The following is a 19,079-nucleotide window of genomic DNA, read 5'->3' as shown; positions in this document are numbered from 1 at the left end:
GGTCTGAATATTTTTTTCCCTGTTGTTACGTGCAGTTTATTTAAGATACGTGCTTTTTTCCCTACGTACTATTAGCTTTTAGAAATGTCTTGCAGGATTTTCCTTAAGAGTAAGAATCCTAAATAAACATTATTTCCTTTTTATGCTGAAGACCTTTTGGTATATTACAATACCATTACACTAGCTTCTGCAAGAATGTGGGCAGCTTCATTCAGTTTGCTACTCCCTCCTAGAAGAAATAAAGTGAATTTCAGGTGGAAAACAAAAAAAAACCACCTGGTTTTGCTATTTCAGTTGTTGGAGAACATGAATTTCAACTTCTAAATGAAAATAGGAAATAACATCATTAAACAGTATTGCTATTAGAGTTTCCTCAGCATCCTGGAAAAGCTGTGTTTCCAAATCAGTTGTCCCAAACTTATGGGTAACTTTGCTTTGCTTAGGTTGGACCTCTGCCATATAGCTGGGAACTGTGGCAAGCTGTTGGGTAATTTCCAGGGTTGCATTCCACTTTCTTTTACCTTCCCCTTAAACTTGCTTCATTGCAGGGATGATATATAACATGGTTTTATTTCTACATCAAAGGCTTTTATTGAAGTCACATTCTAGAAGCTACTTCTCTGGTATTCTGATCTCTTAGGTTTGGTATAAGAATGGTTTGGTCCCAGTAGTTACAGAAACATACGGAGATTGGGAAGTGAACAAAATACGATTCATATTTGCTTGGATGGGGTTGGAATTTGCTTGGACACGGTTGGGGATGGAACCCACCATGTACATTTACATTTAAATGAATTTAAGACCTACTTGAACAGATCAGCCAGTGCAAGACAATAGCTAATAGCTTTATGAAGGGTGGGGGTTTTGTTGTTGCCGCACTTCCAATTTCTTTCTGTAAAACTGTCCCTGAGGGTATAAGAATTGTTTTCATAACTGGTACTTTAGAAGATGTTCCTGTATCTTTTATGAATTTCTTATGTACAAGCTGTTTATCTCTTAAAAAAAGAAAAAGCTTTGTAGCTGTCCCTGTTAATATGTTTGGTTTGTAGCTGTCCCTGGTAATACATTTGATGTTAGAAGTTTTGTCTAAATTTGTTTTAAGGACTCAGATTTGTGTATACTTGTCCTTTTTGCAATATTAATCAATTAGAAGACTGTATTTGTCCTTTTTTAGTACTTTGAATATATTCCCAAAGTTTTGCTGCTTTATTTTACTGTGTGGTACCACCCTCAACTTTGTGAGATGCCAGGCTAGGTCAAGAGCAGCAACAGCATACTGCAGGATTTATAATCCCACCTATGCTGTATGTCAAGTGACATGCTGAAATGACATAAATGCATCTGAAACATTTGGTTTATTTTTCTAAGGACCTAAATGAACTTTTCTTCCCCTTGAAGCTGTCACTGTGTAGTTCTAGTTTAACTAAGTGACAGGTTTAGTCTGTCTCAGGACTTAGTGCGTCTAAAATGAATTTTGTTGCAGGTAGAAACATGATGAAGGACTCACAATTCATATTTTTCTTTCTGGAAGTTATTGTGCAGGTGTTAAGTGCTATGAACTCCCTTTCTTAACGACAAGCTTAATTTTCAGTGTGTTTTGGATGTCTCTGTCAATAGAAATTGTCCTAATGCCACAGTAGTGAAGAAGGGCGCTTTTCATTTTGACCTAAAAACATATTCTCATGTGTAAAGTATTTATATTCCCATGCATGTAACATAACCCTTCCAACTGCATATGTTTTGGTTTGGGGTTTTGGGTTTTTTTTTGCTTTTTTTTAATCTTGGAGCATCTTCTGGACAATTTTGATATAGTTTTAGGTACAGACTGGTTTTACACCAAGAATGGAATTTCAGTCTCTTCCACCATGTTGTGTGGAACGCATCAGACAGAGTGCATGCCAGGCTATGGTCTTCTGATGTTATTCAGCATTTACACACTCATGTTTCAACCTGGAGCTGGAATCTCTGGCTGGAAGATTAGACAGCTGTTAGTCTTCTGTAGCTCTGCTGAGAAACTGTTGTTGTAGGTTATCAGATTAATAGAACAAATGGTACAATGTCTACACCGTTCTGGAAAGCAAAGGCATAAGTTTAGAGTTTAAATGGCATTCTCGCTGCACAAAGCCAGGAATTGTATTGACTATTGCTGCCTCTCAAGGGAAAACCAAAAAAAAGCACGTTTCTCTTTTTGGCACATCTCCCAGTTGACTGATTTCTGATGTGATACAACTGCTGCAAAGGGGAGGTAATGGCAAGATCTCCGCTAGAAAGAGGAAGTGTACTTCTGTGATGACCAACAGGAATGTCAGGCATCCTTTGGGAGCTTTTTTTAAGAGTTTCTGAAAATGGTAGCTAAATGCAAGTTTATTTATTCATTTGTTTATTTATTTTTAAGTTACTTGATGAAACAACAAAGCTTGGAGGCAGAGGTTGTCCTTTACATGCCTGTGGCTTACTTCTCAGCAGTCTTTAACACTGATGGAGATTACTATAGAAGCACTTGAATAAATCGGTCTTTTCACCAGAGCTGATGACTTATACTTGGCTTAATCTCACTCCTTCGTTGGTGGCCATGCTGTGGAATTTCCCACTGGGAAAGCTCAGAGTCCTGCTTGCTTAGGCTGGTCCCCACCAGCTGACTCACAGGCAGGAAGAGACAGCAAGAGCAAAGGAGGTATGCCAGGAGACAGAGGGAGGGTGAATGGATGAACATGTACATAAGCTGAGAGGCTTGCAGGCTCAAGGTCCAGCATTCTTTATGCTCCCTTCAGGAACTGTTCTAGAGAGCTTTCTTCCTTCAAAGCAGGGAATTTTTTGTTGTTATTTTTCTGAGCATTTTATTATTTATATTACTATTATTTTATTACTTATGTTTTAACTGCTTGGTCACTTGTGTTTGGGACCCGCGGTAAGGTCTCATTAGGTAAGATGTTTCTCTTATTATAAGCGTCGGTGTTTAAAATGGGCAGCTAATCAATTTCCTCAACAATTTAACTGATAGACCAGTGCAGCAGTTGTGAACAGTAAAAAACAGCTAATGCTACTGCGCGTTTTCTACAAAGGTCACTTAAAATGTGAGTGAAACACAAAATACTGTCTTAACAGTTTGTTCAGACAGTGGCAGTTTGACCATGAAAAAGCAAGAATTACATTGCTGACAGTTGCTGGGGCAGGAATGATGTGGCATGTCATCTGAAAGTTCGGCTTGTTTGTGACTTATGGATGTTCTATTAGAGTTTGCAGAATATGGTATGTGTGCTCTGTACTCTCTTAATAGAGGCAAAAGAACATAGATGAAACTGTTGTGACTGATATGTTTAAAGCATGTAAGTCAATAGCTTGATTTTCTTCAGCTTTTACTGACAGTAGTTAAGAAAACTTGGTTGGGAGGTTATTTCTTTATGGGTTCAGTTCTGTCTTAACTAATTGATACCTCATCTTCATTATTCCTCATTAGGCACTTTGCATGCTTTCTTCCCTGTGGTGCCTCCCCAAATGTGCTTAAAAGGTTCTGTCTTAGAAATAGGAGCTTTTGCAAAACTAGTCAGTATAGTACATAAAGGTGTATCTATCATTCAAACTTAAGAAACTGCTCTCACTTTTTTAGTAGAAATCTATACTTAATTCCTGTTAAACACTTAAATATGTTAATGCTGAAAGATTTGATGATCTGACTCCAGTGTGCACCTTTCTGAAGTGGTGTTTTGTAACCCTTTGCCCTGTTTCTGCAACAGAGTCCATACACTAAGGTGAATACTTTTCAAGTTGGAAGAATAGAGGGGTCAGCGCAGAGTGAACTTCTAACTGAATTTTGCATTTAGAAACAAAAGACTGCTTTATGATAAGCAGAGACATCAGTACTGTTGCAGTGTTAATCCTTAAACAAAATTCCTTTATTTTCAGGATGAATGATGTTTTCCAGCCTGGACTTTTCTGCTAAGCTCAGGCCTTAGTCATAAGTCATACCTTTACTTGGGGAAGGAGGAATGGAAAAGAAACCCCAACAAACCCAAACAAGCAAACATACTCTGCTCTCAGCAGTTTCAAGTGAATGACAGAACGTTAGTCCATAGGTTGGATGTTTCCCTGCAGAATTAAGAAATAGGTGCCCTCTGTGGAGGACTGCTATTTTGAGAGCTGAAGAGAGAAAAAATAGTGTATAATAATGCAGGAAAGGCTGCTGTTGTGCTGAGGTGATAAACAGTCTTGTATGTGTGATTACAAAACGAGATGAAAAGCACAAGAAAACAAGTATGCTTTGACAGGTGTCCTTGACTTTCTTGAAACTACTTTTACTAGGTATCATTTCTCTGTTGTACTGAATGATAAATATAATTATAACTACTTTTGATATCTCAGTTAATGTTGCTGTTAAAATGAAACATTATGATGTTTAGAATTAAGAGTTAAAGTCCTGGGAACATCCTACATAATAATTTACCTTTTTATTTACATATATTCTTCCCAGGTGTAATCTTTAATATTTTGTACTCTGAGCTTTTTGTCATTGATTGGTTTTCCCCTTTTTTCTTTGTCACTGCTACCTCTATTTCTGCAGGAACAAGTAGGTTATTGGTAAGTATTTCAACTAAATCGGACTTTACAAAGTTTTGCCTTAGTGAGGACTTCTTTTTGACTTTTACCCTCACTTACTTTGGTAAAAACTTTGTAGACAACAGACCAATTGTCTATAAATGCTGTGCTTTCTCAGGTCTCCATTATCACCTTGTTTGTGTAGTAGAGCAATAGTTTCCAGATTCTCCGAGAGACTTTGTCTTCTGCATGCTTTCAAGCAGCATCATTATCTGTGCTGTCTTCCCAGATGCTGCCTTCTCCTGGGGCTTGCTCCTTTGTTCCTGTCTGCTGCGTTTCCAGTGCAGTATTTACTGTGTCCCTCCCATTTCTTTTGTAAGACCTTGTATGCATCATGGCGAGTTTGCTCAGAAGACTTCTCTGCGTCCGACAAGATGCTCTGTTCCACGTGTTCAGTTTAGTCATCCTTGTCAACCATTGTTCAGCCATTTTCACATCATACCTCTTCCCTTTTAGCTGTCATTAAATATACTGTCAGCATGGTATAGCCCTCTCCTCTCTTTATTATCATGCTTCATGTAATTTTAACCAGATTTGTTGCATTGTACAGTACGAGTTTTCAAGATATTTACATGATGTTCAAAAAGCAGGACTTCATTCTTCTGGTCTTGGAACAGCTCTGCCTACACTTCCTTTTAAATGCTGTGATTTCCAATGGAAACTTTAACTCTACCATTTTTGAAAGTAGTGACTTACTCACAGTGTGAAGGGAAGTGTAGACAAACTTGCTCTTTGTACTTAAAAATGTATAGTTGTCTCAGTTACTCCAGAAGTGCTTACTTCTGGCAGCAGGACACCTTTATCCTGTCTTTCCCAACTTTCATTGTGAAATTGTGAGTGGAAAAGCCTTTTTCAGGTGTTTGAGGAGCATATTGCTCCAAGCAATGAAAGAGAATTGTGGGAATAGGAAAATTAAAGAAGAAACAAATAAAGGTATAGGTTCGGGAGAGACTAGGAATGAGAGAGAAGAATTCTTCCTCCTTCAACGGTGATAGGTGAATTTAGAAGATAAAAGGCAATGGAATATGTAATATCTCTAAAGTACGAGGTTTAAGGCATCTCATTCATGTAAAGTTTTCAGACCTCCAGGCTGACCTGCAGTGAGTTAATTGCCATCATCTGGTGATGGAAGAACTAAGCTTGCCTGACAGGTTGATCTTGCCTGCTGTGTGGAAATAAAACACATTTGTGCCCCAAACCATTGACAATGCTTTCTGCCTATTTGCTTTCTGAATAAAGTAGTTGGTTGGGCTCAAAAATGTGTCCAGCCTGGCTTAACTGCATATTCAGACAACTCGTGTCCTCACAGCTCCATAAGACTTCTCCAATGTGGCAAGAGCCCTCTTTGTGTGCAGAAGCCACTGGAATATTTGATAGTTTCTGCCCATACTACTGCTGTTAGTCTGCCAGTGCGGCTAGAAGGGAACCTGGCTCTAATCTCTGCTTGCCAGAGATGTGACAATGAATAGACATGAGGGAGAGGAAAAGTTTCTTTCCTTTGTTGCCCTCGATTCAGATTTTGGAAGGGAGTCATCACACCTGTATGAAAGAGAGAGCAAGTGTGTTCTTTGGGTTCTTGCTCCTGCCCGCCTCCCTTGGGAAAGATGCTATGAGAGTTAATGGTATTCTTCTGGGGGAAATCTTGTTGGTAAGTGGGAGGTTTTGGTTGCTAGTTGAAAATACACTTCCCAAATGTAGTAAGCTAAAATCTAAAATAGGCTGGGTTGTGGGTGGATTTTTTTTTTCCATGAAAACCATCTTGCTCTTACCTCTTCATGCACAAAAGCAACTCGCGAAGTTCAGTTTATATTCACACTTGTCTGTCTTCAGCTGCTCCTGTTCCATTGAGAAACTTATGTTACGGATCTGTGCTGGGGGGGGGATGACATGTCTGGAGTGCAGTTAATACAGTAGTGAGTGAAAGAGTAAATTCATAGCTTACAAGTTACTTTAAGACCTGTTCTTGTTGTGCACTTGTCAGTTTGACAGCACAAAGGCTCTAGGAGTTTGGATGAAGCAGACTTCAGCAGTCTCTCATCTGCCTTGACTACAGATCCCTGTGGGTGTTGGGGTAGGAGGATAACACCCACCCACAAACACGGGTGGAACTAAGAAGGTCTTTTCCCACTCCCTTTGTTGGGTGCTTGCATCTGTCTAAAATGGCACTCTTAAAAGCTGTTCCTCTAATAACAGCTGTTCTTACTTTTGTATGGCAAGGTGAAATCAATCTTTCCACAGGCCTTTCCCACCTGTAACTTCATCTTCCGGTTTGCAGGACATTTTAGCATGGGGCTTTTTTTCCCCTCAATTTTCTCAAGAAATTGTTCTTCAGGTTCTAAAACTGCAGCTGTCAATTATAATCATCATCAGGTTCCTTTTACATGGAGTTTAGACACCTGACATTGTGCAGGTGATAAAGATGAAGAAAAAAAATGTGACTTGAATTCAGTTTGTCTTCGTTCTGTACTGTGTTGTTTCTCACTGATTGCTGCTGAAGATGTCCCTTTCCCAATTACCAGGTGAAGGAAGCTGAGGAAGTGATGTAGTACAATTTTGTCTTTCCTAACTTTTAGCTTAGGAGATGAAGTATTATCTAAACACATCTTCTCTAATTATTCCATGGGTTCCTTAACTAAAGTAAGGTTTAGTTTTGGTTTTATTCCCTATTTTATATGTCCCCTTTTCCCACTGAGTGCTGTGGGAGCTTTGAATCAGAAAGCACCAGAAAACACAAGAGAAAATCTTTTGTTTCTCTCAAGGAATCCACAAGTATATTTACTTCAGTTTTATAATACAGAAGTGGGGAAGAAAACCCCTCTAGATTAAGTGCTGAGAAAAAGAAATTATTTGTATGTCTCCTGGTTCAGTTTTCAGGAAAAGACAGAGTTTGGAATGTTTGTATTTTGTTCCTTATTTCTGTTTGATTCCCTATTCTCTCCCAAATTGAGGGGAGTAGTTCTTTATTTCTTCTCATCTCCAGAAGTCTTTCCAGATGGTTCTGTGTTCTCCCAGCTTGGGCCATTTACAACATACGGAAGGATAGAAACTAGAGAACTAGATGTATCTTTTCAGCAAGATGCTTTCTCCCTGAACAGAACTCCTGTACATAAAATGGCAAACCTTATCCAAGTAGCCACTTTTATTGGGAGCTACAGCGCCTAGAAATCCTCTACAGGGTTTGCTGGGAATTGCTAATGCTCTTTTTTCTTTTCCCCTCTAACTTAAAGACATGTATTTAATGTCAGTTTTCTGTCCTTGAGTTTAGTGTGAAATAACCATCATATTCTCTTACATGGTATGGGTAAAGTTGCCAGGTAAGATGTTAACTTTCATGTACAAAGCTTCATGTTTTCAGGCTTAAGAAATGACTCATTCTGTCTTTCCGTTTCAGTTGTCTGAGGAGAAGAGAGAATTTTGTGGCAGCATAACTCTGACAGATCTATGTAGTTTGGGGGGGGGTTCTTGGTTTTTTTTTTCTTCTTTAAATTTTACAACTGAATTTACAGGAGGGAGAATTTTGACCTCACCCAGACTGTTGTCACTTCACTAAGAATCTGAATGATTTCCATTTATTTTCCTGCTGTTCTTACAGTCTCACTTCGTAGTCCTCTACACAGCTGAATATAAAAGGAAGAAGTGGAAGAAATAACAGCATTACAGTTTGACTTTAGTAAAATGCTTATGTTGTTCTGCTTTATATTCTCATGAGGAAACTTGGAGAATATGGTCTAGGTGAAAAAGTAGGTGGATGCTGAAAGAGCTGGGAACAAAATCCTGTAAGCTGCTCTAGGAGAGCAATTCAAGTATCACAGTGGATGGGTCTGTTTTCAATCCTTTTTTTTTGGAGGCTGGACACTTTAAGAAAGGGAATATAACAATGAACTTGTACGATCTGAAAGCTATGGAGTGCAAAATTTGAGTTCATCGTTTTTAACGTGTTAGAAAAGTGTTCATAGTGGATTAAAAAAGATAAATGAGAATTACTAAATGTGAGGAGAAACAAAATGTGCCACTAGAATATGGCACCTGGCTTGTAACTGTTCTGCTGAAGATTTAGGGATTGTCACGAGAGGAACGAGCCAGTAATCTGATGGTTTAAAATGTGTATGTACCTATATACACACATAAAGAAGATAATTTCTATCTATAGATAGATCTATATTCAACTCCTAGTGGGAATGAGCCAGTAATCTGATGGTTTAAAATGTGTATGTACCTATATACACACACATAAAGAAGATGTTTTCTCTTTATAGATAGATCTGTATTCAATTCCTAGTGTGAAAGAACAATGTGATAAGTAACTATTTAATTTCTGCTTAGGATTTACGGAGTCTTAGCCTGAAATGTCTGCCCACTTCTTGGCAATGCAATGTGTTAAGGTTGGAGAGAGACCAGAGGACAGCAACAGGAACAAAATGTTTAGGCACCAGGCCTGGATGGAAAGATTAAACTGACTTTTTTTTTTGCAGGCTAGGGGAAAAAGATGAAGGACACACATTTTCCAGTGTGAACATGTTTTTATACTGGAGACAGTTACTGAGTGTTTTCTGCATCTACTGAACACACAAGAAATAAGCAACCTTTTTTTGTAACTGAAGGGTGCCAGATTACAGATAAGGGAAGATTTTTCTGTCTAGGAATAGCTGAACAGAATTGTAGGTTATCTAGGATGTCTGTAAAATCTTTCACTAGTTAATTTTTAAGGGCAGATTAAATCCTCTTAAGTACATTTAACCCAGTTTTCCAGAATGGGATAGACTTGGTGACCTCTTGAGGTCCATTCTGACATGTTTCTCTGATTAGGTGAAATCTTTTCTGTTTAGTGGTGGGAGGGAATAATTTGTGTTGTTTTCTTTGGCATCATTATGCAGGCTTTATTTGTGTGATGGTAATCTTGCATACCACCCTTATACCATCATATTTACTGGATGCTGTGCTTCCAAATTGTCTGTGCTTATTTTTCTAAGTACCAAAGAACAATTGTGAATAAACATTTGTCAAGCTTCCTATTGTCAAATACATTTTAGAGAAGTATGTGTATGCAAGGATTTCTCTTTTCTTAAGACTTCTTTAAATGCAAACCAAGATGGATTTATCCATCTTCTTTGAAAACACAAGGATGCAAAAACCTTACAATACTAGACTGTTGCATACTCATTTTAAAAGAACAGCTGGTCTCATTATACTTCTAGTTTGGTTTTGGCAATGTGCCTATTAAGATGCTTTCTGCTGAAAGGTTACTCTGATCAGGCTGATGCAGTCTTTAGTGTTGTTGCAGGTTTTATTCGTGCTTACTCCTTGCTACAACTGTTTGGTGTTGACCAAAAGGATCATCCATTCTTCTGTGCAAGTCTGATACAGTTTGACTGTGTTTCCTTTACGTGTACTTCTGTGACGCTCCACAACGCAGTCTGGGAGCGCCGAGCTCCTTTTTTTGCCACCACAAAGTAGATATTCCACAATGAGTTGGCAAAGTTGTCTTGCAAAAAATCATAGAGGTCCAGAAGTTTGTTATTTGTTGGATGGGTTTTGTTTGCTTCGCTATGCACTGAACTGCAAGTTAAACGGGCTGATGTTTGCAAAGGAAGCCAAACACAGTAAGATACCAGTAAGAGGTCAAAATCAGTACAGATAGAATGAGTAGTCACCCATCCGCCTGTCCCTGTGGATAGTTTCCAAGCCTGACAGAGATGGAAGTTGCACATTGGGTAGATGGATGTGACAGAAGATGTGATTCTTGGCTAACTGCAGCTTCATTTGCAAAAACTGGTGGAGTCTGAAGACAGCAATGCATTCAAGAGAGAGCGAGAGAGAGGTCATCGCTGAATATTTAAGTCCTGCTACTTGCATAGGTTTAATTACTTCAAGCTTTCTGTGCCACCTTGGGACTTTCTAGAGGCTGTGCTGCAGCTTTCTCTTCTGACTCTGTTTTCTTGTAATTGTACTTTGGTTTTTTTCCTTCCCCCAGGGTTCTGGTTTTAAGTAACGTGTTACTTTCGGTATTATAGTCAGGGTTGTGAAACCAGACTATGGGAGCTTGTGAGAATTTGTCTCCCTGACTCTGAAGCGTGCGGTTGTAAAAGTCAGCTAAAGGCGTGTGCTTGCTCAGTTCCCCTGTGCAGGTCTTTCCTGCAGTACAGACAGAGAATGGGGTGAGAAGTGGTTCTTCCCCTGGCTGAGGGTGTATCACAGGCAATGGCCTCTCTACTGTGGAAGTACAGCTTTGCACTGATGTGCTGACAAACACCCTCATACAAAGGTGGTAGTTCTTTGGATGAGGATAAGGGATGCTATGAAACCAACACCTTCATAAGAGCTGGATTTTTACCTAAACCTACATTTTCTCTTGTGTTCTCCTTGTAAAGACAGTGAGAAAGTAGTTTATTGAGTTTCCTAGTTTTTAGAGGACACTTCATGTGATGCCACCTCATCTGATGACTACTTCCACTTTGTTGTCTAAATGCCTGTGAATGCACTGTTTATCTGCAAAGCTCAGTGAAACAAGTTGTGTAGAGAGCAGGTTATTTTCGACCTGTTGCTGGTTGTTAAAGTCATGTGAAACTTTCTTCAAGTTATCAGAATGGTTCCCTGGTAAAAACAAACATAGGCTATAAATGTTGCTAGCCTGCTGGGCCAGTGGTACAATAGAGCCTTTGTTCTTACGGAGTACTTAATTGCAAACTGGGTCATGAAACTATTGCTTTATGATTTGTGGAAAGGTGGGAAAATACCAGCTTTCTTCAAGCACCTTTAACCAGCTTGTGGAGAGCGTTTATCCTTCACTTACTCATACTTTTCAAATACAGTTAATAAAGTAAATATTGCGTCTGCAATCAAACTCATTTGTTCTTTGGGGTCACTGATGGAGTTGGAAACGGCAGTTTCCTTCACACAAAACATACACTGTGCACCTCCTGGGGAAGATGGCTAAGTCCAGAACGTTGCAACAGAACATTTGTGAAGGAGTGAGAAGCTGGATTTCACTTGTGTTTGAAAAATGGTTCAGCAAGTGTTCTGAGTTTAAGGCTCCTTTTCTGCTTCTGTGTCTCTGGCATGCAGCTGATGCTGGTCACTGGAAACGCATCTTTTCTACAGAGATACCTTTGCCACTGGCAGCTAAGTTGGTCCATGAGGCTTAGTTAAGTGGGATGTCCTCTGCTTCTTGTGTTCTTCGGTGTTCTGCACGCCGAGTAGAGCTACAGCAGTCAGATATTCCAGACTTGTGTTAGGGGGACGTTTGTAGTTGTTTAACTGTTGCCTTCAGATCCCCTTTGATACTGGACAAGCCACAAGATACTGTGTGGTTAAAATAATTACTCTATTGGAAGAATCTAAACTGTTTGCTAGGTTTAGGGGCAGGTACATAGTGGTATAGGCACATTCAGCTGAATAGGTGGATAAGCAGAAAGATTTTTCACAGCTGTATACCTTTAAGCAAGGTTTTCAGTAGAAGAATTATTATTATCATCATCATTATTATTTACCCAAATTCTCCCTACAGTTTCATTTGGATTTGAAGTATTCCCTCTAATGATTCCTGGGATATGTACCTTGTTAATATAAGCAAGTTAACAGTTGATAAATCTAAAGATCTAGTGATGGTTTTCTCTGCCTTTTGTCAGTCCCAGTTAGATGTCCTGATGACCCTAGGCAATAAGGTGGAGGGGCTCTGAGCAGAAAGCAGAGAAGCAGAGGGAACCTGTTAATGATTGTCCTGGTGCTTAACTAATGAGCCGTGAACATAGATGTTAACTTGCTCTAATGCAAACTGTTCTGGCACAGCAGGACTCGGTCTGCAATGCATAAGGAAGTTACGTGCTTTTCAATATCCAAATATGTTGTTAATTATGCCTTACAGAAGCATATAAATGAGAATAATGCACGGGTCTTAGGGTTTGACTAGACTTAAGAGTAGTCAGCTGCATTAGGCTGATAAAGGTTGAGAGGAAACTTCCCCCAAGTTAGTTTTTGAGGAAAGCCCTAACAAAACAGTTACGGGTGGGTTTGGGTGTTTGGAGGGCTGAGATACTAGTTTTGGTCTTAGTCATGTTGAGATGCAGCCTGGGGGAAGGAGCCACACAGTGGCTGAAGGGTCACTGACAAAGCTTTCTGCAAGTAAATTAATCCTTTCAACTTGCTTTGTCCAAAAGATGTGTTTGGCTGGTGTATCCTTATTAACCTATGGTTGTATCTGTAAAGATGTGGGTTGGGAGGAGGATTAAAAACAAGGAGAGAAGAGCAGTATTTAAACTGAAGTGGAAGACTGACAGCAGAAGAGCTAGATATGAACTGCTTATTGCTAAAATGGGAAGAATCAGAACTGTACTTTACCTCAGGAAGTGGTTTGCGTTCAGCTGCTGCTCAAGAGTTCCTCATGGGTGTTACCAGTTGTCTGCTTTGACTTGCTTCCTATTTAGCAGCACTGAAGAAATAAAGATCATTGTCTTAACAAATGAAGTGTATTACTTCTATCAAGCGCTAGTGCTTCAGGTTAGTTGCTTGATTTACATCTGGCTAATCATTAACAGTAAAGATCAGAATTGTCAGGCAACAGGAACTTGAGAGTGCAGCACCAAGTCGCTTGTCATCCTTGACTGATTCCCCTCATTGTGGACCCGCAAGGTTGGAAGTACAAAAGTAAGGGGCAACAAACTAAAGCATGGGGGAGCAGGCCCAGATGTGGATGTTGGTGGAAGGTGCAGTGGTCTTTTATACGTGCCTGCCTTACTACTTTTCAACAGCATCAGAGAAGTTGGTCCTTTGCACTGAGCATGGATTTAGATATTTTTGCCATACCTCGTCCTGTAGATATATTCTTAAACAACTGTTACACAAGATCCCTGTTGTGGCCTTTTGTCTCTCAGTTGTGTGTTAATTATTCAGGCTATCACAGTCAGGCTTTTCTGTGGACTGTAAAACTTGCCCAACTGCCTTGTCCTTTAACTGGAACACTGCTGTCTTCAGTAATGACATAAAGTATTAAATGGTTTTGTCACGAACCAGTGTGCAGTTGCATCACAGTCCAGACTGTCTTAATTATTCTTTACCCCATATTGGCTCAGGCTGTTACCTCGAGAGCTCAACAAGGTCGTGCTTGGCTAGGATGAGATGTGTCAAGTAAATTCAGCTCTACAGGAAATATCAGTGATTCAGTAGGTGAGGCAACACCCCTGAGTTAATGTTTTCACTGTGCCCCAGACTGGTAAAAGGTGCTGGAGCTTGCATGACGAGATGTAAAACTGAGATCCTTTGTTAAAGTTTCAGTGCTATTCCATTTAAGATGGTAACTCAGGGTTCCTGCCCAAGTTCAGATTTGAATGGCTGTGTTCCCCAGACATTTTTAGTTTCTCTTTCAGTAGAGTCATATTATCCTCTTGCTCCTGTCTTAACTGTTCTTAGAGTCATTGGGGAAGTTGGCATTCAAGAGGTGCTGACATGTTTGCAATTGGCAGCAGATTAATTTGCAGAAACACTTGAGATCTTTTGAAATCAAGGGTATTATGTTAATGTAAGAAATGTCAGGTGAAAACTGAAAAGATGCCAGATATATATATATATTCATTCTATTGATGTATGCAGAACAGGTTTTTGGCTGGAATATACATATTTGCAACATGATGGAGTGTACTCAAACTTACATATCTTTATCTTCCATAGGATTCAAGTGCCCTGTATGTTCAAAATTTGTATCTTCTGACGAAATGGATTTACATCTTGTGATGTGTCTGACAAAACCGAGGATAACCTACAATGGTAAGAAAGAAGTAAGCTGATAATTGCTAATTTGAAACATGATAGTGGTAATAATTTGTTATTTAATAAGATGGGTAAATTGTTTCATGGCTTTTTGCTTTTATTCTGTTCTTTGACCACAAGATTGGATGTTGGTCAGTGTGCATGTAGGGTCTGCTTGAGATAGGTGTGGCTTGAACATCCTCTCATCTAATGACATCAAGTAGTGAAGTAGGTGAATCAAGTCTCCTTCTGGTGGCGTATTAAGGACTTGTTGTGCTGTGCATTTGCATGTTATTCAAGGAAAAGACCCTTTCTTGAAGGAGCTGAAGAACTTTCTCCTTTAGCTGATTGCATATGTGATACTTCCTGAGGATTGGCAGATATGTATGGGTTTGTGATTTCATTGAAGCTTGCCCATGTCAAATGAATCATCTGTTGTAGCTCTGGTTTTTCCCTACTACGAAGCTCTCCTTACAGGCAGTCTTTCATGCAAGGCAAATAGGATTTTTTGCTACTGTTGGTATCAAACCTTTCTATCGCTGTTGCTTAAGCTGACAGTTCTGTGGCAAGCACACAAAAGGTTTCAGAAAACTAGGAATTAGAAAATTTGACTGAAATCTTAGTGCCTAATTTTGCAGAGCTGCCCAGGAAATGTTACAGTGACTTCTGAATGAGGTTATTGCTTACAAGTCATCAGATGTGGAATATGTGAGAGCTGAATGCGAACGCTGGATAATGAGGGTGGTCCAACACAGTAGCAGGCACCTGAAGAGGTTGTGCAACCTCCATCCTTGGAAATGATCAGAAATTGATTGAACAAGGCCATGAGCAACTTGGTTTAACTTGGTTCTGCTTTGGGCAAGGGGCTGAACCAGAGGACCTCTAGAGGTCCCTTCCAACATAAGTTATTGCATAAATAACCTGCAGGGTTATGAGCTCTTTGACCCTCCTGGCTCCTTGCTTTTAGGGTATCCTACACTAGATTTTTTCTGTTGGAACAAATCCCACCTTGTTCTTTGTCTGGATAGCAATAACGCTGGCCCTTAATTGCAGAAATAATTTGAGACCATAGCGTTGTGAAATCCATCTCAAAGCACAGCACTCAGGAAAAGCTTGGGTTTGTTTTGTTTGGGGTTTTTGTTGCTGCTTTTTTGTCTTCCTGGTGTTAGCATACATCTGTCTGAGAAGGTTGGGCTTCATTTAACAGAGGGGGCTTTGTTTCTCTCTGTTTTGCCTTTTTTCATTTAGGACTGAGCATTTTCCAGAATGAGTTGATAGACATCTGTGTACTGAGGGATGTTGAACATTACGGAGAAGCAGGCTGTCACCTCGGTCAGGGACGGATAATGCACTTGGGTTCAGTTAGGGTGGAGCAGGAGGAGGCAAGCTGGCAAGGAGCAAGCTCTGGCAGTAACCCAGCTGATGGGACGTGCACAAATGGAGATGACTGACACAAATCCTTTGCCCCTGCTGCTTCCTACATGTATATATGAGCACACTCAGCTGAGTAACCTTTTTTTCCTGAAGACCCAGCAGTTGCATAGTGTAACCTCTCAGTGTTGCTGGTGATGTTCATTGGTGTCACAAAGGTGCTGTGTTCACACTCTGGTTTCGGTTGGTTGGTTGGGTTTCTTCCTGTACTGTTTATCTCAGCTGGTGCCTTGCTTTGGGCCATCTTGTTACCTTTGAGCAGTCTGTTAAATCAGCAAGCTTGTGTATAAAGGAGCAGAAGTAAAACATGTGAGTAGCACCTGAAGCCACTCTCTGGATCATCTGCAACGTGACAAAAGCAGTTTTAGAAAGCGCCATCCAAGTTATTACCAGCAACATGTCATTTCTCAATTTAGGATTGCATCTGCTGGATAGAACGCCTCAGAAACTCATTCGAGGAGATAGTTATATGAGCTCAAAAGTGACTGAATTACATAGGTTGGTTTGAGAAGGAAACTTACTGTGAAGTATGGTCTCATAAACACTTAATAGCACTGTGCATTGATCCTTCCAACTCCAGTTGGTTAGCGCCTGGAGTCAAGGACTAAAGCTAAAATGATAGCCTGTATCTGGTTATTTAACTTACTGCAACGCAAAGAAATGGAGGCTGTAGCTTCAGAGTTGTGCAGTGCTCGGGAGTGACTGTGGTATGTGATCCTTTCATGAGGCTAATGAAAGAATTAACCATCAGATTGGTAACTTAATGCTGCTGTGACTTCAGGCCCAGAACTGCATATGAATGGCTATATGCAGGGTTTTTTTCCCTTGTATAGTTTTGACATGATGAGGAGATCTACTTTTTTGTCATAAGCCATAAGAAGGGCATCTCAGTTTTGCTTGCAAGTAGTTGAAGAAAACCTTAGCCTTCGACTATCTCAGTAGTTGAAGGGAGCCTTAGGCTATCTCAGCAGATGTTAAATTAGCAGCTGGATTGAACTGTGCTTATGTCTAGTTTGGTTCTAGATGTGTTTCCTCATGATACTGTCCATGTATTAGTTGTTCTGAGAAAGAGCAGGGAGCAAAGTGTGTGTTTTGTCATCTTGAGAAGACAAACCTTTGTTTTCAGAAGTGAGTCCCAGGCGTGCAGCCTTCCCCAGAGAAATCTCGTAAGACTGTTCAGTTGTGATTTTAAGTTTGCAAAGAATTAATGAGTCTTCTCAGCCAATGTCTTAATTGCTTTCTGAGCTACCTTTGTGCTTTGCATTTGGCAGTAGGAAGGGTCAGTGAACTGCAAACTCTGGCAGCTGTCTGATTTACATGTCTTTTCTGAAAGGAACTGGTCACAATTTTGTCCAGTTTTGTGCTGGAAGTTGTGCTGATTTTCATATAAATAAATCAGTACATTTTATTAGCCTTATTCTTCCACAGTCATATGACGCGCCTGCAACAGAGATCTCATTGCTGACTCAATTTGGCATGTAAAAAGACCTCTTTCTTTTTTACTGTGGAACTTTGTTCCGCATCTCTAAAACTACTTGTGTTCACGCATGAACCAATATCTAGGCATTTTGATACACAAAAGCTGGTTAAGTGAATAGAATTGTGCGAAGCCATTGTGGGGTTTGGTATTACTGTCTTAAAAAGCCTCGCTTTTCTTAGCAATTAAAAACTCTCTTCATACTGCTGCTTGCTGAGTTGCTGTGAGAAGCCAGAATAGATCCCATGCACTGGTTATGCACAAGCTGCCAAAAGCCAGTTGTATGGAGAAAGTCAGTTACTTGCTGGTTGACAGATTATTTACTCTTTTTTTTTTGTCACTGCTAAAATATTAGCATATATGTATATATGGCCATACGTGCTCCTGTGAGCTTCTCCAGAGTGTTAAATGAGGCACCTTGTACCAGCTCACTGCAGTTTGCCATGGTGAGTTATGCATGGAGCCCACTGAGGGACTACACTGTGAAAGATGTTGCTTACAAGATAACCCTGCGTTTTGGTAAGCCAGGGGCATTTACTTGTGCTTTGGAAGCAATGTGCCTTTAACTCCTAGCTGATGACCTATCTGGTGAATATAATTATTGTGAATTTTTTGCTGTTATACAGTATTGATGCCTTTTTGTCAAACTTTAGAGGATACAGGAGAGATTTGTGACTTTAAAGGCACCAGTTTCGGATGCTCCGCACCAAATGTGACCAGTTCCTCTTGAGCTAACCTTGCAGTTGGTTCTGAAGTAATTCTGGTTTTCATGCTAACAATTCCTTTGTTTCTCAGAACACTTTGTAACACTTTATCATTATTATTGTCACTGTTATTAAAGGGCCTCTGGGAGAGCAGGGACTAGCAGCCTGGCTCCTGCCCAAATGGGGAAGCCAGTGACCCTGGGGAGAGCCAGTCAGCTCACTAGACTGGTTGGCTGGCTCGGCGAGCCGGCCTGTCCTCTTTCAAAGGTTTTGACTGAATTAGCACATTCCTGTGGAATATTTTGGGTTTCATCAAGTCAGCACTTAGTGCTGGAACGCTGTCCTTCTGGAAGCTTTCTGTGCGGGTCTCCTCAAAGCCGCTTGCTGAGAGGTGCTGCTGCTGCTTTGACATCAGTGCTGCTTTCACTCAGACCACTCCGTGTTTAATTCAGATATTGAGTGGGTCTCATTATTGGCTAACATGTTTACCAAGGTTCGTTTTAAGGGGAAAAGCTTTTGCTAGTGTGATTTCAGAGAAGGAGAACGTTGAGGCATCTGGTGCGTAAGCTGCTAGATGGTTTTTTCCTTACTTGAGGTAATGACTTTGCAATCATTCTTGTTAAATTCACTTACAGTAAGTGAATTTTTTGAGTCCTGTCACACTAAAACAGAGCAGGGGATCAAACATCACAGGTAGAAAGGGTTACCTATAGGATTTTATATTTAAAGTGTATGTAGCTCTGTTTTGAATGGAGGATTAGTGTGTTGAAAGGCTGTTACAGACAGAATATTGAAAACTAGAAGGATACTAGAAGGGAAAACGTGAATGAAACTCTGTGCTCTTCCTGCCCAGCAACTTGGTTTGTCTTCTAGGGTGTTTGAATCTAACACCATGCACAGCTTGGCCAAATATTCCCCTGCTGTCTGACTGAAATGGAAGTGACTTGGGCCACAACACTGCAACGGATTCAGATTCGCAAGGATGCAAAGCAGGGTTTTGTCATGAGGATTTAAATGCACTTTATTTTAAATCACTTTGAGGTATTTGGCTCAGTTTTGTCCTGTGAGGAGAGAGAAATGCTGGTACTGCTACATGCAGGGGCCTGCACTGAGTGTCAGAATCCTGAGCTGGAATC

General features: G+C 40.1%; 1 protein-coding gene across 1 annotated transcript in view; it reads left to right on the top strand.

The window, feature by feature from the left end:
* Positions 1–19,079, top strand: part of ZNRF2 (zinc and ring finger 2) — a 52,856-nt gene that overhangs the window by 16,028 nt on the left and 17,749 nt on the right. The window contains exon 2 of the mRNA XM_062621383.1: positions 14,254–14,349. Coding sequence (XP_062477367.1) covers positions 14,254–14,349 — 96 coding nt within the window. The remainder of the gene's footprint in view (positions 1–14,253; positions 14,350–19,079) is intronic.

The sequence above is a fragment of the Pezoporus occidentalis genome, unplaced genomic scaffold (genome assembly GCF_034315485.1).
Source record: "Pezoporus occidentalis ecotype Australia unplaced genomic scaffold, CSIRO_AGI_Poc_V1 ctg107, whole genome shotgun sequence".
NCBI classification, from domain to species: Eukaryota; Metazoa; Chordata; class Aves; order Psittaciformes; family Psittacidae; genus Pezoporus; species Pezoporus occidentalis.
The sequence above is the reverse complement of the archived record's forward strand: the minus strand, read 5'-3'. Positions and strand labels throughout refer to the sequence as shown.